Source organism: Gobius niger (genome assembly GCF_951799975.1).
Source record: "Gobius niger genome assembly, chromosome: 4".
Taxonomy (NCBI): domain Eukaryota; kingdom Metazoa; phylum Chordata; class Actinopteri; order Gobiiformes; family Gobiidae; genus Gobius; species Gobius niger.
Window position 1 is genome coordinate 21,766,974 of NC_136855.1, and position 22,246 is coordinate 21,789,219.

Below are 22,246 nucleotides of genomic sequence, written 5' to 3' on the forward strand. Positions count from 1 at the left end.
ATTTTGAACAATATGCAATTATTTGTCCGCGCAAATATGCCTTGAGAGTTTCCCACAAAAGTGAATGACTGGTGTCTGGGGAGCTATTAGTGTCAAGAAAGAAGTCTATTTCTGTACCCAAAACTTTGTTAAAATCCTCATCTGCCAGAAGAAGAGTGTTAAATCTCCAGTTGCGTTTGGGTCTAGGGCAGTCCGGAAGTTCTAAAACAAAGGAGACAGCAGCATGGTCTGATACAGTTATACTGTGATATGTGCACGAGTGGGTATTTTCCAGTAATTTATTGTCCACCAAAAAGTAGTCTATGCGCGTATATGTGTGATGAACATTGGAAAAAAACGAGAATATTTTCTTTTTTTGGAAATGAAATCTCCATATGTCAGATAGCCCCGATTGGTTCATATAGTCTTTAACAGCTTTCGCACTTTTAAACGGGGCCTGTGGCTTATTGGAAGATCTATCAAGGTGGGGATCAAGAGCACAATTGAAGTCACCCCCTACTATAATGTTGTAATTGTTATAATTAGGCAAAATAGAGAAAAGCTTTGTAAAAAAGTCATTGTTATCCCAGTTTGGAGCATATAATGATAATAAAATAACAGGAGTATAAAATATGTGACCCCGAACAATTACATAGCGCCCTGCTGTATCCGATATTATTTCTTCCGACTGAAAGGGTACATCTTTATGCACCAATATTGCAGCACCTCTGGCTTTAGCATTGAAATTTGAATGGAACACCTGACCAACCCAGTGTCTTTTGAGTAGTTTTGACTGACCCTGTTTAAGATGCGTTTCCTGGAGAAAAGCGACATCCGTTTTTAAATGCCTAAGGTAGTTGTCTATTTTTTGCCTTTTAACTGTATTATTGACACCCTTCACATTTAGAGAGACAAAAGTGATATTATGATTATTGCTTTGTCTATTCATTCCAGCCATGTAGAGATTATGGGTAAGAACATATCAGAGGCTTGGAATCGTGGTTGTATTGAACTGGTAAAAGGGCGTGGAGGACTAAATATAGGGACGAGGACAAGTGTAAAAATGATAAAACATAAAAAATAAAAAAATAAAAGCAACAAAAAACAACAACAAAAAAAACATTAAAAAAACAAAACAAAAAAAAACAAAAACGTATTGACATGAAAAAGATTCAAAAAAACTCTTCTGTAGTGAAACCCACTAACAACTTAACTTCTTCTCAAACTCTGTTGTGAACATGAACAATAAAAATATATACTATAACAATCATCAAACAGGTAAAATAACCTTATAGATTTTCCTCGGTGCTTGGTGGAGATAAACTTAGTCCACACTAAAATCAGACGCAGAATAATTACCTTGGATACATCGACCAAGCGGTGCTTATTTGCGTGGGACAGGCGCTCTTTGAGTCTTTACAATAACAACATGCTTACCGGGCTACATCTGCGCCGAGGCGGGGCATTCTGCACGAGACACATCAGTACAGGACAGCCACACTGACAAAAGTTTATGATGGCTCCTCTTCAACGCCGGCAAGGAAGGACTTCGCTTCTTCTGGAGTGGAGAAAGTTGTTTTCTGTCCATGTCTGTCCGTGACTTGAAGCGAAGCAGGAAAATACATCCTGTACGTATATCCTGCGGCTCTGAGCTGGGACTTGACCACGGAGAACGCAGCCCTCTTTTTGGACACCTCTGGGCTGTAGTCGGGGAAAATATGGATCTCTGTTCCACGATAGATGAGTCGACCTTTCTCTCGGGCAAGCTTCAGGATAAGCTCCTTATTCTGGTAGTGATGAATCCGAGCGATGAACGGCCGGGGCGCGTCCGCGCTACGTCTACGAACATTGATGCGGTGAGCCCGGTCTATGGCCAACGGAGTGGGGAATGCGTCTGGACCGAATACTTCTTTAAGACACTCGGCAAGAAATGTGGATGGACGTGGACCTTCAGATTTCTCAGGTAAATTGGTTATGCGGATATTATTGCGTCTTGAGCGGTTTTCAAGGTCGTCGGTCTTAAGCTTGAGTTCTTCGTTGTCCCTTTTTAGCGAGGCGCACGTATACTCCAGCTCCATTAGTCGACCTTGCATATCATTCATGGACGTTTCAATCTCTTGAATTGTCTTGTCATGGCTGTCAATCCGCGCTCGATCAGCAGAAAACTGTGCCAGCAAAGTTGAGATGATCCGTTCTTCGGATTTGAGCAGCATTGCCTCCATGTCGGTTCGGGTCAATGGCGGCGGCTGCAGCTCCTGGTTGCTAGCAGCACATGTTGTCTTTTGGCTAAAAAGAGGATTTTCTTCTCCCTCCGTCTCCTCTGAGGTTTGGGGGCTCTTCGGTTTTGTTCTCCCCATGATAGCTAATTTGTTGGGTAAGGTTACACCACGTTTGGCAAAGATTAGAGTGTATTTCTGAAGGATTTTAACAGAGCTCTCCCGGTTGCTGCTTACTCCGCCATTGCTCAGACCGGAAGTCCCCCCCTACATGTTTCAACAATGTCCTAATGTGTAGAATGAGCCCAGACATATTCACCACAACTGCCTCTAGAATCCTGCACTGTCACTCAAAAAGGTGTTCATTCGGGTCCGAAGTGCCGTCATGCACAAGCTTTATATAGAAGCTGCAGTTACACGTATGACATAAGGTGGCAGTAGTGAGTATAAAATGGCTAACTTGCATCTAGCCCCTTTAAGGCGGGGTTTAAGATGGACTTTTATTTCATTTTTTGTTAAGGTAAACACAGTGTCACAGTGATTAAAGAGATAACGTGTCTTTGTGAACTTACAGCTCCTCACCATAGATCAAATTGCATGCGTGGCTTGTTTTTCTCATTTGTTTCTTACCCTGTGTTCTGTTTCCTCCTCAGTGCTGCCCAGCCATACATGTGGAACTCCAGGCCTCATCCCAAGCGGAGTGATCCACGGCTCCCGATACAACATCGGGGACAAGATCCGCTACAGCTGCGAGTCGGGATACGTTCTGGAGGGACACAACATCCTCACGTGTATTGTGTCAGCTGGCAGCGGAGCTCAGTGGGACTTCCCCTCTCCGTTCTGTAGAGGTACGTGCCTGCCATCCATAACATCAGTATATGAGAGTGAATCCCTTGAGTGAGTGTAAAGTGTATCCCTTGAGTGAGTGTACCTCTGGTCATGTGTGAATTCAGCGTCAACAAAATATCGCATGGCTTACATCAAAGAAAGCTATATGTTACAAACTGCCATTCGGGGGGACACAATGTTATGAGGTTGTGAAAGTTAATGCAATGGAACTTTTTTTTTGTTTTTATTATTTGGCACTTAATTTGCTCCATTAATTATTTAATATACCAAACAAAACGTCGTCTCTCCCTTAAATGCTCTTTAACCTCTTCCCTCCCACTTTAACTGAGTGGATTTTCTCCAGTTTGGCTTTACCCAAATCTAGAAGCTCCTACATGTTTGTAGTCTATAGGCCAGTGTAATGGCTCATTTGAAAGCTAAGACCAACAAAACTAAACTCAACTGATAAAACAATGTAATTTCTCAGTCATCCAGGTAGTTCGTTTTTTTTACACTAAAAACTGCCGCCTCAGAACTGTTGTCTCCGTGGTGACCACACCCACTTATAGATATAGATGACGTCACTGGATAGCTGGAACCTGAGTCCCCCTCACCTTTTTTTTTAGTCCAAACTCAACTGATTTTTTTCCTTGCGTTGTTGCCATGTTGTCATCGCTTTTTGATGTTCTTTTTCATTGCTTTTTTTTTTCTTACAAAACTAATCTCAACTAATCGTCCTCCTTTTTTTAAATTGTTTTTGCTGTGTTTCTGACACTTTTTTGACCTCATTTTCTTCTTGCATTTGTCGCTATTTTGACACTTTTTTCAAGAAGCTTTTAGATTTGGGTAAAGCCAAACTGGAAAATATGTGCTCGGTTCAGGCGGCGGTTAAGAGTGTGTAAGTGACTATCTTTAACAAGTGAGTTGTGTAAAACATTGCTCTGTACTGAATAATAACACAGGGTCGTTTGTGTTGAAACCATAGTAATTGCTGAGTTCATGGGAATGGAGTGACCTTACATTGAGGTCACAGTCTAGAGATATACGTGAGACTGTGGCATATTGATTATTCTTAAAGCACCGTGAGGCCCGACCATAACTACAACCACAAATCTTTCTTTAAAAAAAACAGACAAATGGGCTAAAAAAAATCCTTGAGAAAAGCTTTTCTAATGGATCATTAGTTAACCCAGTAAAACAGAGCCTCCCAGTTTCCACTTTAGGGCAGAGTCAAACGAGCTGCTCTGTACAAGCCTCAGTGATATCCGAGCCACACATTTAGCTTCTTCTGTCTGGTACATGCTGTCTCTTTGACACATAATTAGTTTAGCTAACAAGGGACGTTGTTTTGAAAACTGACATGAATATGTAAATGACAGCAGTATTTATCTTTTTAATTGGTCTATTCTACTTGAAAATGAACAAGCAACACACGTTTTAACATATTGTAGAATCTATATGAACAATCTGACATGCTTGTTAAATCTGTATATCCATGTTGAATCTTTAAATAATCATAAAGCCATAAGTAAGGATTAAACAACGAGGAGCCGTGCATTAAACCGAGTGGTGTTCCTCCGCGAAGTGCATTAAAACATTCATGTCTGAATGTCCAGAGAGTAAAAAGTAATGCACTAAAAATTTCCCACAATGCATTCTGAAAAGTAGTGAGCAGCGGTGGTCACCAGACAGGTCAATATAGACCACAATGCATTGCGAGAGTCGGAGAAGAACGCCTGACAGCAACAGGCCTTGGAACTAAACAACACGACTGAGTGAAATCAGCTGTTTAAATCAAGTGTTGTGTATTTCTCACGAAGAAACGACTTGAATATAAACAGTAGCGGTGAAAAAATGCTAGCGTTAGCAGCTAAGCTTTAGCTCAAGCTGTAAATGACTGATAGCTTCCTCGCAAATAATTCAAGCCATTCATGCAAAATCCATGGTAAATATAAGGCATCTGACTCATATTTATCCATAAATATTCCACTGTGTTTGGTCAGTCTTTATCGCAGGAATACATTATTCCCAGAGTTTAGCGAACTTTTAGCAGGAGGAGTGCACTCATTCTGCTGGCACTTCAGAGACCGGGCTGACCTACTTTCTGCACGTCTTTGAGCTAACGCTGGAGTGACTATTTTTTTTTTGGTGATGATAGTTTTAATTTTAATTTAAATGTCAAATAAAACGCCTGTAAATGTGCCAAAACTGTCGTTCTGTTTCATAAGATAAACGCTTGTAATAATAAATAAATTCTGATTAAAACACATTTTAAAAAAGAAATCTGCACGCCGCAGCGCGTGTGACGACACGCAGCTCGGAAAAAGTAGTAGCTTCTGTCCAAATCGCCGACAGAATCAGTGGACTATATAGTCTGTAGTGAATGAGGGGTTAGGGACTAGGGTGGACCAAGGTTTATCTGATATTTCCAACAACAGTTAGACATTTGTTTATCGTTACTATGACAACAGCTACAATGAATGTTTACTAACAATTAAAGGGTCAATAGAATAATAATAATAATGCATCGGTTTTATATAGCGCTTTTCTGGGCACTCAACATGATTAGAACATGATTTAACCTGATTTTGCTGAACTAGCTGTGCGTTATACAGTTTTAACGCACGCCAGTTAACCTATCAGAATTGAGTATTGACCCAGACCATGGTATAAAGCATAATATCAAATGAGATTATTCACTATTCATTATAAATAATACCTATTCTATGGTCTTGCCTCCATGTTGTGCATTAAAACTGTATAATGCACGGCTTCTTATTGTTTAATCCTTACTTATTTAACGTTTAAGCCTTTATGGTTGGTTAATGAGTGCTAGTAAATCTAGTAAAAAACACATAACAATGCATTAAAAAAAAAAAATCATTACATAGTATCAGTTATTAAATCATTATTATTTTAAAAAGGTGAACATTGGGTGCAATATGTTGTACCATTCAATGTCCATCCTTAAATTGATACGTTATGAAACACAAATTGAACAGAAATCCTAAACATGTTGTTTTCTGTCTTCTCTCGTGTCTGGTGTGTGTAGCGGAGGGAGCCTGTGGCGGGACATTGAGAGGCACAGCGGGCTCCATCACAAGTCCGGGATACCCCACAGAGTATGACAACAACCTGGACTGTACATGGTCCATCCTCGCTGAGCCGGGGGACACCATCGCACTGGTCTTCAATGACTTTTTTCTCGAAGACAAGTATGACTTCCTGGAAATCAGTGGGACAGAAGCACCTAGCATATGGTAAGGTCAATTTCCGTTACGGCCAGCTGTGTAAAGGGGAGTCTAACTGAGTCTAGCAGGGCAAATATTACTCCCATATCAAATGTAAGCACTCACACATAAAGGGATCTGTGTGTAGGTAATACACTCACTTATTTTCAAGAAAGGCCTTGAGGCTTTATTTTCCTTTGACTTTTTCTCAACACGGCAGCTGAATTTTTTTTTTTTGCTTGTTCTAGCTCTAATATTAAAATCAAAGCGAGAACAGGGTTCTGATGCTGATTGGTTAATGCCTTAGACAAAAGATCTGTTCATTTAGGAGATTTAGTCAATTCCCAAAGGGGACGCGATAAGTTTTTGTGATGCTTTATTTGTTCTTTTTAGTGACTTCTTCTCATCACTTTGTACCTGGAAAACACAGTTTGTGAGTGTAGTACACAGTTTGTTATAATAACACTCTACTTGTGATATTGAAAGTGGCAAAAATTTGTAAGGTACCATGTGCCTTTGTTTGATGATTCTACTTTACACTAGAAAGCCATATTGTCAACATTGCTGTATATAAATGTATGTTGAGAAATACATTTGATAATCTCTCAGTCACACATGATAATATTCTGTGGTTCTTCACTTTAGAATCTATCGTAGAAAGTTTGGTATGTTGAGCTATGCACATGGGATTATCATTACTAAATCTTAGCTGAAATTCTTTGATTGTTCAAAAACTTGAAAACTTGGAACTGAAAGCTCGAGCCATGTAGCTGTTACAGTAAATTTGGCACACCTTTGTTAAAGGCTTGATTTCTCACCATGTGTGCAAAACATTGATTGTGGGGCAGCTTGAGGAGCCGAACGGATGGTTGGACAGATAAATAACTCAAGTGAAGGAGGTGGAGTGGAGCAGATGGAAACAAAGGAATGGGGAATAATTGCACGTTTAGTCCTGTCATGATGCGGCTGTATACATCAGCAGTGGCATTCTCACAAGGCTGTCTGTGAGTGTCAAGCGTAAGTGCCTTTCTCTCTCACTTATACACACTCGTATCCCTGTGACAGGACTCAAGGACCACTATCAGCCCCTCCTCTGCATTGCAGGGAACGATGGGTTATACCGTGTACACCCAATGAATGTGCCACAAATAAAGTCTATCTGCCTCAGCCTCAGCCGCTGTTACATTGACATGACATTTCTCATTCTCACAATTGCTTAAAGATAATACTATTCGGAAAGAAAATGAGTGGATTCATGTTAAAAAAGTCACACTTTACTTTTAGATACAGTAATAAATCGGATTACCATTTTATGACATGTTATTCGTCCTTTTTGAAATAATTGCTCCATATTACACTGCACTTTTTGGTACCCAATTAATTACCATGCTTTAACTTTAAACAGGTAATGGATTAGATTAGATCCAGTCACTGTGTTTTATTCTACTCTTCCTGTCATTTCCAAAGTCAGTATATATCACCTCAATGTCTCTTCCATTTTCTATTCCAATTACTTTCTGTATGGTCACAAAAATGTGTGAATAAAAAGTCATTTTGTGACCTCAAACGGGATGAGGTCACCTATATAACAACCCAAATGCAATGGACTAAAATACGTACATTGCAGTGCCCATTCAAAAACAGTAATGTCAGTGTTCAACTTGACAGTAGTGTGGACATGCAGTTTTACTTTCCAGACATGACGACTAACTCTACGGATCTAATTATTTGTTGTAAAGTGATATGAAAAAGAATATATGTTCTTGAAAGCAATACATTGTGGTTTTAATTAAATAAATCTGGTAAATAAAAGACCTTTGTGACATTTAATAGCTGCCATATGCCAGACTTAAATGAATATTATATGGCAATATCCCTCTTCAGAATCCTGCATACATCTAATGGATTGTGTTAAAGCCCAAATGGATTTGTGCCAGCAGATCTATGGAAGCAAAGTACATTTCTCAAGAGGAAGGATTAAGCCATGATTGGCATTTTCACTGAGGCTCGGGGGCAGGTCATTGTAGCAGTGACTGACACCTGACAGGACCACTGTGACGGCTTCTTCCTGTTTACCAAGAACTCTCTCTGATTGGCTGTCCCAGAAGCAATTTCCTGTTCCATGTTCCTGTCTGTTTGCTGACAGTTTGAATGTCAGGTTGAGTATTCGTCACATACAACCCCCCCCTTCTGGCTCCGCCTAATACACCCAAACACATAGAAATGAATTTTGACTTTTTAAATAAGATAAAATAAGACTGTTCCCCTTTTGTTTCGCCTTTGACGAAAGATACTGCATGTGTGTAAGCCATGCTTCTCAAATCCAGCCACATTGCATTCCTGACAAAAGTGAATAATAGCCTCCGTGTCAGGGCGATAGATAAGTCTGGTGTCCCCTTAAAGTCCAGTTTCTGCAAGTCATCGCAGCCATCTGTCAGCTATAATGGCAGAGGATGCAAAAGGCAGGTGTGTAGGTGCCATTGGTATTTTCTACAACCCACTGATTCAAATACTTGCTTTTCAATGAACTGACGGTGAACCAAACCGCTCTCCCTCTGCCCAGCTTATCTGTATGGTCCAAGTGCAGCACCTCTCTGTTTTTCCTGCAGCCCTAACCTCCACCCCTTTCCCTTCTTCTCATTCCACAGATATTCTCATCCTCTCTATTGTGTGGTGCACTCTTAACTCTCCCTACAGCTATTCCTACTTCCTGTCTCATTCACTCAGCCTCTGCCTGTCCTGCCCCTCCTTTGTCTGTCTCAATCGTTGAAAGCACGAGAAATACCCAAAGACAGTATTTGCACCATCATCATCCTTGGCTCCATGAATTCTTAAGCTTAAGGCCATTACAGAACATCCCGTGTCCATTAATCTTATTTGCCCCTTATTACCTCATTACGCTATTCATCTCGATGTTAAATCAGTGGCAAGTGTTGGAAAAGTGAAGAATTTGCGGTAATGTAGCTCCAGTAGTTTGTATGCAGATTTATAGAGCTGGCCACATTATCTTTTTTTCAGGCCTCTACACTAATTGCCAATTATGGAATTAATTGAGCAAAGGGGTCACTATATGTGATGTGGTGAAAATGTTAAAACCGTTTGACATTTACTAAAGTTCATTCTGAATACACAAAATTAAAGTAAAGAGCGCATCCACAAATGACATGTTATGTCAGTGCTAAGCCCTCATATATGGAGAAAAGTCCCACAGGAAGGATATTTGAAGGCAGATCCATATCTTTGGCAACAGAAGAAGACGAACAAAGGAGGATAACCCCTCACAACGAATATTTAATGTCTCACGCACATTCTCTGCAGCCGGAATAGTCTTTTTTTCAAGTCTATTTCTTTTTTTGCCTCTCTATAAGTCATTATTAGATGCAGACTTATCATTTTTACCTCCATGTGTTTGTCTTAACACGCACAACATTGTTCTGTTTTTTACATCAGGCTTATTTTATTCACAAATATGAAGAGAAAAAAAGTCAGGTGTAGGGGCCTTCTAAGAAAAACACTTTCGAGAACTTACCCTTAAAGTGCAGGATCTTTGGTTTAACTTTACCGAGGCTTCACAGTCTTAATATTCAGCACGAGTGCACTGTGTACCATAAATTCTTACTCAAGTACTGGAAGCCTGAAGTACTCCTTGGAAAGACATAGACCTTAACACACTGTTTAGTAGTTGCCTCCTCCTGGTGCTTTTCAAGTTGCTGAACGTGGTCACAAGCCATTCCTTTGCCGTGGCCCAGAGAGCGGCGGGCCAGATGCTGTTTTTGTGCTCCGCTCCTCCGGCTCGTTCCAAAGGACTCACGGCACTCTCAAGGCCAGATGCGAGGTGAAGGCTCTCCATCTCGTCCTGGCTCTAACTGCAGCCCTCTTTTAGTATGCGGCCCTCGGTTTGTCCCCCGGGGTGCGTGCCGGAGAGGCGTCCTTACCAGATGCCACTACTACCTCCGCTGCTTTCTAAACTGCACAACAAGCTCCCACTGAGTCACACTGATGCTATAGAACGCTTTTGGACTTTCTTGCTACCTGGGAGCACTCCGTTTGATACAGCCAGACGAACCCAGCAGGGGCAGCACGTCTTATGTTTAATTCCAGAAAAGGATCATGAGAGAACAAAGCCTTATCTACCTAACAGTTATGTTATAGGAGTAATGTTTTGACAAATTTGAGATTCGTATTTATTGAAAAGGATTTGATCAAAATGTCCAAACGGTTAATCGCTGCCCCCATCAGATCACCATCATAGTTTCCAGCACAGTCTGATGTGAACAGGATAACCCTTCTTTTTTTCTTTTTTTGGTAACGCTTTTTATTAAGGTGTGCTCGTTTTAATAAGATTTTATTTAGCATGAATAATTAATAGTCCATTAATAATATGCTTGCATAGATATTAATATTATATTATTGTTAATATTATGCTATTATCTATTAACATATTAATGAGGGCATTAATAGTATGCTTATTCATGGCCTACCCTAATCCTAAACTTTACCTTAACCCTAACCTTTAGGAGATTATGCAATTACGCAGATGATACTCAGATCTATGTTTCACTGACAGCGGAACGTGGGCCTGGAGAAAGACTGTGTCATTGTATCAAACAGATCAGCTTGTGGATGCAAAACAACTTCCTCCACTTAAATACAGATAAAACTGAGATAATTGTCTTTGGCCCACAAAAACACAGAGAGGATGTCATTGGTCATCTTGAAGCTCTTTCAATAGCACCTAGAAATCTTGGGGTAATCATAGACTCAGACCTGAATTTTAAAGGATCTGCATCATGCTATTTTAGCCATCCCAAAGTAAATTATAGGCATTTATATGATATATTGTACCTCTACCACAATAGAGTACTTTTTTGGGGGGAAATATAAGTATTTTCTGGGGGTATTTTGCAAACCCGGAAGACAAGACGCTTCGATTCAGTTAACTCCGCCCCCTCTCTCTGAGCGGATCTGCCCATGCAATATTAGCAGTAAAATAAATATAAATATCACAGCAATAAGTGAAGTTACTTCACAATACAGTTATAAGGAGTTGACATCTGCAACACAGCTTCATAAATGGCTAACACACACGCTAACACACAAGCTAACACACCAACACACAAGCTGACACGCGTTTTGACTCACCACCGCTCTGTCCTGGCCTCTCCATCACATAATAAAAAAACATAGTGTCTAAACCAGACTTGGAGAGATTGATTCATGCGTTTGTCTCCAGTCGGTTAGACTATTGTAACGGCCTGCTCACTGGCCTCTCTAAAGGAGCTGTTAGACAGCTGCAGAACCAGGAAATACGACCATATTGGCCCAGTGCTCCGGTCGCTGCACTGGCTTCCTGTCGCTTAGAGAATAGACTTTAAAATAGCTCTGTTGTGTACAAGTCTCTTCATGGTTGGGCGCCAAAGTTTATAGCTGACATGTTACAGCCGTATGAACCACCTCAGGGAGGGGTCTTTTGATGGCTCCTAAAGTCACGACTAAACACGGTGAGGCTGCATTTCAGTTTCATGCAGCAGGTCTGGAACAGTCTCCGTGACGACGTCAGACAGGCCTTACAGGCAGGCCTTACAGGCAGGCTGAAAGCATGGTTGTTTACTGCTGCTTAAACAGATATGTAGATAGATGGTGTATATTTTTCTTAGGGAATTGTATTAATTGATTTGTTTTTCATTGTGTTTTCATTATATTTTTGGTGTTGTTGTGAGGCACGATGAGTTGTCTTTGACATGAAATGTGCTGTATAAAAAAACTTGCCTTGCCTACTAATGCTTATTAATACCTGATTAATACTTTACGAGCACACCTGCGATTCCAACTTTCTTTCTCAAGAAATAGTGTGTGAAAGGAGCTCAAGACCATGCATTTCTTCTTGCCTTAAATCTAAACATAATGCTGTTCTCCTCATGGGAAACCTTTGTAGTGAGTTAAGTGGTACGTGTGTCAGTAGAATGGCATGGTAAAATCTGGACAGCATTATGGATATGCAAACACACAAATGCTATGTTAATGTCACACCCATGGATGGAAATGGCATGGATACAAAGTGGGAAAGGGCATCTGCATGGTGTGCACTTGGTAATGCTATTTGAATAATATTTTGTTGACCAATGTATTTTAGTCACATTTTTGGTGCTTGGAATAAACAGTCTCAAAACTGCACGATGTGTGTATAATGGTCTGGCTATGCTTTGTGTTTTTATGACTGGCAAGGGATAAGTACCATTAAACCAGTACAGAAGCAATTTCTAGATTCTGAAGATTCATGAATTCTTACCAAGTATACCAAGTGCAGTAACTTTACTCCCTGAAAATAAATACATTCCCTGAGAGCTTCACTTTTAATTATTTGGGTGCATCTTTTATGTTTTTACATGGATTCTTTATTCATTCAGTCTTCATTTAGACTTCTGTGCTGTGATGGATATGGTTTACATATTCTGTCAAAGACAGTTAATTTTCCCCTTCTTGGTGAGTTGGGCACGACTTGTTGTTCACCACATGCCTGAAGCATTTTTGGATGAACATGGTCCATTTGCATTTTATTTGTCGAGAATAAATCCTTTTCTGTAACTAAGTGACACGTGCCAGAAAAATAGCCTTGCTCATTCTGACTTAGTTGCCAATTTAGTTCCTTCGACGCTCCACATTCTCCCCTCTTCCCCTCTGTCAAAACATTTACAATTCAAATGATGTTTGTTGAGTGGGTGTATGTTATGAGATTAAGAGTACCCATGTACAAAACTCTCGGAGGAAACTATTGCTGTGTTCTCGAAGTTTTTACCCTTTTACCATCATTTAGTCGAAGGGTACAACCATGATTGATTACTTTTCCTAGAAAAGTAATTGTTTTCATGAGTGAGACGAGGCAGTTTTGCTAGGACAAACAGTAGAGCAGAGTGGAGTCTAAAGAAAAAAGAACCTTCAAAACATCCATCCATCCATGCATTTTCTTCCACTGGTCCGTTGGTCGTCACATTGCACCAGCCCCTTAAGGCTCCTCCTGCAGGTGGTGGGTCGACGGAAGGACGGCCTCACAGTTCAAACCGGGTTTCTCATAAGGGGCTTCTGAACCGCTCTTTGTCTGACCCGTCACCCGGGACCTGTTTGCCCTGGGAGACCCTACCAGGGGCACAGAGCTCCCAGGATCATTCGGACGCTCAAACCCCTCCACCACAATAAAGTGGCAGTTCCAGGAAGGGACTTTCAAAACACTTCACTAAAAACTAAACAATGTTTTTGTCAAAATGTTGATTTTATTTTAAGACAGCCATCAAACAAGAAATAACAATGAATAAAACCAGGTTAGACCAGGTTGCACTTGTAACAATGGATAATTAAATCACAAAAATACCTATCTAGTAAGAATTGAAAGGCAAGGCCTTCACTTCTCAAGTGAAGCCTCTCATCCAAGAGGGTTAATTTCCCCCCTCACTGAACAAGAAGTGTAAAGAGTAAATAAGATAACACTTCAAAGGTAAGTCATATCTATATAACTACCCTAATCTATTTGGGGTTAAAGTATTAAATTAGCGCTGATAAAAAAATAAAGAAAAATCAACTGCCATATGCACGGCCGAATAGAACCGTTTTTAACTGAAAGTAAAACAAAGACTCAAGCTGTCCTAATCTGCCTCTCATACTGTATACTGTAAATCTATGTCCTCTCTTGGCTCCCTGTCTTCACCTCTGTGCAGTGTCTGCCCTTCCCATTTCTGTCCCTCATTTATCTCTATTGGTTGTGGCCCCTCCTCATTAAATCTTTGCTCTGTGTCCCCTGCTCCTCCTCTCTCTCTCCTCTTTCACCAACCGACTGTGACCTCTTGGTACTGAATCCTGCCTGTGGATTGTCTGACCTCACCTTGAGTAACCCATCACGCCTTGTTTTCTTTCTTCCGCCTCGCAACACGTTTCAACTTTTTTCCCCATGAGATTCCTGTGTGGTTGAAGAGTCATGTAGCTTGTGTTATGTTGTGCTGTAGGTCATATTTGCATTCAAAACATTTATTCCTGGGCATTGCAAATTTCTATTATACTTTACAAATTGGATTATTTACTTCTGAGTCACATGATTTAATGTTGATACACTACCTATATTGTTTGGTTTAAAATATTATTTTTGATGAATAAAAAAAAACAAGGCTCCTGCATAAAAAATAATTTTGGATTTCGAGAGGCTGATGTATTTGTGCGTAAGCTCTCAACAGAGAACCAGGGAAATCACTCTTGACCAAGCATGTTCCATCACATAAAACGTTTTATAGAAGTCTTGAGTTATTTAGAGAAGTGAAGGCCTCTCGTCCAAGCGGTTTATTCAGCTCTGAGTTTCCCTGGATTATTGTACTGGATTGGATTGTTGTCTATTAGAATTTAGTAATCAATTCATTCATTTGTTAATGAATTTATGAATCTAGATTAGCCTTAAAATTGGTTGGTTTATAACATTTTTATTCTAATTTAGGGGCACCAGTTCGATAAGCAAACACAATACAAGAGTAAGAATAAAAGGCTAAAACAGAACATTTCTCTGAAGGACATCCATTTTTTTCAATCTCAGTGACAACGTTTTGTTATATATATTATATATAAACACATTACCAAAGCAAGCTGTGGTTTTTGGAGGTTTTATTGAATTGACTAGAATCAATAAACAGACAGCACTGAAATACTGAAATGCAAAGACTCAATCAATTAGATAGATTACTTTATTGTCTGTCCCTGAAGGTGACAGGCTCAAAACATGCACACACACTTTCATAAAAGCCCAAGGCACATTTAAAATCAACATAACAATTATGAATAACAGGAGTATTATTATTTATTTCATAGTGGTGATTGCATTTGGAACAAATTACTTCACACTAATCACAATGTGTTTATTTGCGTAGTAGTATTTTGAAGTGACAGTTACAGTCAGTACAGACAGTGACAGTCTGGCTGGAGATGGGTCCCTGGTCGCTGCTCTGCGGTCATCCACTGTTCCTTACAGCTTGCCCCAGAGGCATCAAAGGATGGGTCAAATGCAGAGGACAAATATCCCTATGGGGATAATACAGTATACCTTAACCTTTTCTTTTAGGCCTTTGTCTCAACCTGCCTACCCTCCTGTCTCCTTCAGTGCCGTGCCAGGCAGTGGGCCAGTGCACATGTACAGTATAATGGCTCAGTAGGCAAGGCAAGGCAAGGCGTGTTTATTTATACTGTACATTTCGCACACAAGGCAACTCAATGCGCCTAGAAACTTTGTATTCCACATTATTTTATGACTTTCCCACTGCATTTTATTTCGTATGTCCACATCTACCCCTACTTCTTTCCAATACGCTGAGTTTTTACAGGGCATTTCTATTGGAGACATTAACACCATTTCCATTATACTGTAACTCTTAAATTCTCGTAGATCATACTTAAATTCAATTTGAGTTAAAACCTTGGGGTGATATGCAGCAAGTCCCAGGTTTACAATGATAAAAATACATTTACCATGATATAAAATTACTTGAGAGGCTTTTTGGTGCTATCTACGAATCCACAAACTTACCAAGATAATTGTATTACTTTCACAAGTCCTCTTTTGAGACTAATACTAAAGATAAGCGTTACTTTTATAATTTCATATTCATATCCCTGACCACTCTTTTTAATTACAGCTTACTGGGCAGAATGGTTTTATGTTCTTTTGAGACTTTTCATTGAATTAATAAGGAGAGCTTGAAAATTACTACTGCTAGTTATACAGGTACTTGAGACTAATTTTCCCAAAGCCAATTATGGCTAAGCTTCAATGTTGATCCAAAGTTGATTTTGGAGAAAACAAATAACAATAAATTGCTCTCCCTGTGTCAAGAAGAGGAGGAGATGGCCATGGATGAGTAGCACACTCAGGACACTTTAAACTTCACAAGGCAGGCACTAAGTTGGAGCCCACAGGGGAAAAGGTGAGGGCAGCCAAATGGCACCTAGAGAGGAGATCTTGAAACGGACTTAAGGGAAATGAAAACATCCTGGGGGAGCTGACAAAAACTGCCCAAGAGCCTGCAGGAGAGCTGTAAAGAGCAAAAAGTTGAAAAGGAAGATGTCAAATTTATAGTTTTGCAAAAGACTTAAAGAATGCCTATGGGCTGTCGATTGTATCCAGAATGACTTCTATCTCATTCCTTTGTTTATGTAAAGAAGAAACACAAACTGGTTTACACAGTATTGGTGAGCAGTTCCTGTAAAAATCAAACCAGTGACATGTTTTAAATACTGCTTGTCATTGTATGATTGTCATGTTTTTTTCTCTGATAATCTATAATGGGTAGATAAGCCCTTGAATTGATCAAAGCCATCATCACAGTCGGCTCACATTGCTGTTTGTCTGTGTTTTCACTGGCCCCTCTGTCTCTGGGGGAGGCTGGAACATTAGCTCCCAGGCAGCATTCTCTGAAGTCATCTTCCTTTTTTAGTCTTGATTTTTTTTCCCCTGTTGCTATTGGAAACCTGTAGCTGATTTAGGATTTACCTTAGATAGTTTCACTATTAAGGTTTCTTTTAGATGGACATTTTTGATTTTCTTTCACCTGAAGTTGTTGTGCAGCAGAATACGGTAGAAAGAAAGTTTGAAGAGAAAATAAAAAAGATCAAAAAGATTTTATTGTCTTTTCATTGATTTGAATCGAAGCTGGTCACTCTGTAGAAGTTACACATAATGGGAGCTGGGACTTTGGCTCTTCTCAGTTTGCGGAGAAAGTAGAGAGAGAGAGAGAGAGACGCTGATTACTTTTCTAGACCAGTGATGTAGTGTTTGTGGTCCAGGAGAGGTTCTCTGTGAAAGCAGCACCGTTGATTGTTAGAGGAGCATGCTGGACCTGCACTCTCTGAAAGTCCACAACAATCTCCTTTGTCTTCTCCACATTTTGAAAGATTGTTCTGTTTGCTCCACATGGCCAGGCTGCTCATCTCACTGTAGTTTGTCTTGTCTTTTGTTGCTGATGAGACCCACCACTGTTGTGTCGGCTGCAAACTTGATGAAGAGGTTTGAGCTGTACTTTGGAGTGTAGTCATGTTCAGCAGAGTGAACAGGACAGGGCTCAGCACACAGCCTTGGAGGCCCCCATGTTCAGTGATTGTTCTGTGCAATATTGGCAAACATTTAAATTAAAATGACATTATTATTATTCTTTTTTGCATTATCATTGTTAAATGCACGATCTGAAACCCTACTTGATTAAAAGCAACACAGTAGATTTCTTTACAACTGGCTTCCTTTTTTCCAAGGATATATTTATTTGTCATTTCAGGCTTTTAAATGATTTGACATTACATTTTAGCTGGTATGTAATTTGTTCAAGTGGAAATGTTGCCAACATCTGCTGAACCCACTGTCCAATACTCATATATTTTTCCACTACAGCACAATCAACCTTGTTGCTTGCAGTAAACATATCGATAAAGAGCTGCTCACTTTTTATATAACTTACAGAATAATGTGTGCTTTGAATAAAGACCACTGGCTTTTCTTCACCCTCTTTATAACCCTGAATGTTTTGGCCAATTGCGATCATTATTACTCATTTAATTCCCACGCCCACTCGTCTGAGTCAGTGGAAGAAGCTGCCCCTCAGCTACGACTTTGTTAAACTGCAGCCAGCCATTGTACCTCGGAGGACAATGTAAAATGACATCACACAACATATGGTTCACCGCCAAGAGTTATGCCTCAAAACATCAAACATTTGATCATAATTATGCACAAGCTGGAGAGTGTTATTTGTATTTTTCTGGTTCCAGTTGTTTGTGGCATATATTGAACAAAAATAAATCTTGTGTGTCTAATTATACGGTTGCTTCAAGTTTACTGCTGTGGGCCATATTCCCTGTTTGTGTAAAACAACTAAGTAACCATAAAAGCATTGTTCAAATTTGTACATATCCATATCATAGCTGTACGTGTTTTTATGACAGCACTGTGAAACTCTCAAGGCTCAAGTTGTTCACCGTCAATTAGCGTCATATAGCAGTCACAAGTGAATACGCATATGGGGCATCATATTATAGGCACACAGCTGGGCCCTCTTGGGATAGCATGACTCGTTACGTGAAGGTAGATTCCTTCTGCTTATTCAGTGTTAAGTGTGGCTCACAATATCTGTTGTTTTTGCTTGCAGGCTAACTGGCACAACGTTGCCATCACCCGTGATCTCCAGTAAGAACTGGCTCCGGATACACTTCACATCAGACAGCAACCACAGAAGAAAAGGATTCAGTGCACAATATCAAGGTAAACATTCGAGCTGATTATTTTGCGGCATGATACAAATTCGCACTAGGGCTGCACAATGCAAAAAAAAGGTTTGGCAACAGTAGTAAACACATCATACTATATTATTATGGCAACATAACAATAGTATGTGGCAGACTCAACGTGCCAATGGGCTCACCTCCTTTGACCACAAACAACAATCACACTGACACGTTCATGAAAAAGGGCCATTTCTTGCCAAACGACACAACAAAATGCAGCATCCTCCTTCACTATGTGCTGAAGTTTTTTATTTAAAAAATAAGAATTATGACAGTTTTTTCTAACACTGCACAGCCCTTGTTGACAAACTACAGGGAATGATGCACCCTGAAAATCGAAAGGACTTAAGTCACATTGAATAAGTTATAACTTGTTCTCGTCAGTCCCCATCACCTTCAGTGTGTCTTCTTTACTTTGATGTGTTTATGCTCCCCTCGCGTCTTTCACCCTCTGCCGAATATTGCGTAAATGGTTGTGTTTGAAACCCACGTTTGTACATTTTATGCCAACTTTGTGTCTCTGTGGAATATAGTGTGGCAGTAGTACAGATCTCAGTGCGGCCCCTGGAGGCTGCTAACAGGATAAAGCTCCTCCTTTCCTTTGCTTTCCAACCTTTTTTATCTGCCTCCTTTCATATTTCTTTTAATCCAGGCGCATTCCCCCCCCCCCCAACATAAGCTTATCCTTTTGGTAGAATGATTGCATTAGAGGAGAGAAAACTTACTTGATGTGCAACATTTTAGTATAATAAGCAGTATTGCAGTGATCCTATGTACTTAAACAAATTACTTCTTATTATTTGCAGTTAAAAAGGCCATTGAGCTGAAGTCCAGAGGGGTGAAGATGATGCCAAGCAAAGACTCCAGTCATAAAAATGCAGTGTGTAAGTAAACCTCTCCCAGTTATTTTAAACAGCAAGGCGTCACCTGCACACAAGTAGACCACTGCCTTCTGTATATAGTCAAGGACACACACACTGTTCATCCATCTTTGATGTGGCAGCAGCAGTGATTTCATCTATTTTTCACATGGGGTTGCCCTTCTCACAGACAGAAATTAGGGCCACACTTGTAATTCATTATTGTGCTTCCGTTTTCAGTTAAAGGATCTGTATCATGCTATTTTAGCCATTCCAAAGTTAAGTATAGGCATTTATATGATATATTGTACCTCTACCACAATGGAGCACACATTTTTGTGATTAATAAAAGTGTTTTCTGGAGGTATTTTCAAACCCAGAAGACACAATGCTTCGATTCAGTTAACTCCGCCCCCTCTCTCCGCACATACAACTTAGCCGTAATATAAATAAACAGCAATAAGTGAAGTTGCTTCACGATGCAGTGATAAGGAGTTGACATCTGCAACACAGCTTCATAAATGGCACAAAAGCTAACGCGCGTTTTGATAAACTCACCACTCTGGTCCATCGCTGTTTATGTGATGGGATTTGCGTTGGTTATAAAAGTGAAGTTGAATAAAGTCCTCGTAGCCAAACGCGCTTCTTTTTCACCGTGACATTATTAGGTTAGGTAAGAATAAATAACAGGTGTGTCCAGAATAGGTGACAACAAGCTCCATCTTCACGGCTGCAGCGCAAACATGACATCTGTTCAGACGCTCAGGGGGTGCGTTTGTTTTGGCCCCAGCTGACCTGGAAGCACCTCGCATCCTTTTTTTTTTCTCTTTGTTTCTCTCTTACGACAGGAATAATGAAAAAGCTGTTTTACAAATTAAAATCAGGCCGTAAGACATTACATTACAGACGCCGAGCACTTCCGTTCCGCTGTGACGACACAAATGAGCAAGTCAGTCGTTCACCAGGAGAGGGCGGAGCAGCTGCTCAGAGAGCAGGATTCAGGCGGATTGCTGAGAACTGCGTGAATGAAGCCAAAAAACACTCTGGGGGTGTTTTTGATAAGGAAATAACATAACAACATGTAAATAACAATGACATTCACAACTATCAGGTACAGTATATATTCCTAATGCCCTGAACTGCTATTAATATTCTTTTAGAAAGGTGCTGATTATGCAACATACATTTGGATAAATAATGGAATAAGCTCAATTCATGAAGCTAAAGTTAAGCTATTAACCACTTTCAATGACCAAGTATAATTGTTTTAGCATGTTTAGGTTGTGAAAGGAGTCCCGAACACATCTAGTTCAAGTATCATTATTGTCATTCCAGTCAACAGTATAATTTGTAGACTTTGTGTGCCATACCAATAGTACTAAAAACAATGAAATTCCCCTCAGTGTATTTCCTATATGTAGAATAGGTTTGCACTAGATCACCTAGCTATTTTTAAACTGTGTATCAGCAGTGGGGTGGATGTCAAACATGACAAAACACCTCAATCCCTCTTAGAGCTGGTGTAAATGGCGAGAGTCTAACTGTGGTCCATTATGAAGTGTGCAGTAGAGTGACTCACTCTGCTTTCTGTTGGCTGATGCCGTGTTTCCCACAGGACCCGATCCATTTCAGCTCATTTATTTTCACTTCTAATTTTCCAAAAGACGTACACTTTGTGTTGCATTTTGTCTTGGAGAGCTGGAAATACGCCCACAGCATTGTAGTCATTACCTTTGAAGGCACTGCCAACCGAGGTTAATGGGTACATTTTCAGTCATATTGAAAGCAAGCAGAGAGACTTAACGCTCTATCACAGGGTAAATAGGAAGACATACTGAATAATATGCTAATACAGGCTTTAACATTCATCATAGTCTATACAAGATGCTTTTAGGGCCATTACTCTACTCTGGATCATCTACTTATCCTTACAGACTAATGCATAGCATAGTGCCCAGTTAAACCTTCATATGTGATAATATGTATGCCACTTGATGTAAATTTAAATGAGTTATGTCAGGGCTACAGTATTTGTAAAGGTAAGAGGCACTTAAAGCACTTCTAGCTCAATTAATGAGAATTATTATGACACTAGGTTGTAGCATATGAGGTAATGACTGAAACCATGGCAAATATAAGCAACAGTTGAAGTTTGCATTTGGGAATTTTCATATAGGACTGAATAATCCCTTGAGTGCAGGTCTGAGCACATTTCTATTTTCACCTTATGCTACTTTTCCACTGCAGGTAAAGTCTTAATGTGAAAGTATATTCATATATTGTGGGTAAATAAACTTTTTTTTTTCTAACCAGAAACTTTCACGGGATGTGGTGCTTGTTAAAGCTGTATATTGGTGGATAGAGCTTTTCAGATATTGAATGATGGGGACCCATCTCCACTTCTCCAGCTAGGCTGCTATAGGTTAAGGCTACTTTTCTGGAGAAATAGTGACCAGAGAGACAAATGTAATGGCTGTCATTAAAAGGCAATGGCTGATTTGGCTGATGGTTCATTATATCACGGCACAATGGTACAGCGGTTGGCGCTCATGCTTCACAGCTGGACACGGTCCTGGGTTCGATCCCCGGGCGTAGGATTCCTTCAGGTACTCCAGTTTCCCCTACGACAAAAAACATGTACAACTGGCCAGAATGAATGGAATGAGTGAGTGGTAGGTGGTACCACCGCATGAATGAATAATGACTACAGGATAGCGCTTTGAGAAACTTGGTAATACAGGCTTGTAAAGCGCAATACAAGTGTAAGCCATTATCCTCATTATTATTATTATTATTATTATTATTATTATTATTATTATTATTATTATTATTATTA

The 22,246-nt window shown here is 39.9% G+C and overlaps 1 protein-coding gene across 2 annotated transcripts in view; it reads left to right on the plus strand.

The window, feature by feature from the left end:
- Positions 1-22,246, plus strand: part of LOC306962164 (CUB and sushi domain-containing protein 1-like) — a 388,198-nt gene that overhangs the window by 209,879 nt on the left and 156,073 nt on the right. For both annotated transcript variants that reach the window (XM_079555239.1, XM_079555240.1), the window contains exons 4-7: positions 2,849-3,043; positions 6,076-6,283; positions 18,415-18,527; positions 19,357-19,434. In XM_079555239.1, coding sequence (XP_079411365.1) covers positions 2,849-3,043; positions 6,076-6,283; positions 18,415-18,527; positions 19,357-19,434 — 594 coding nt within the window. The remainder of the gene's footprint in view (positions 1-2,848; positions 3,044-6,075; positions 6,284-18,414; positions 18,528-19,356; positions 19,435-22,246) is intronic.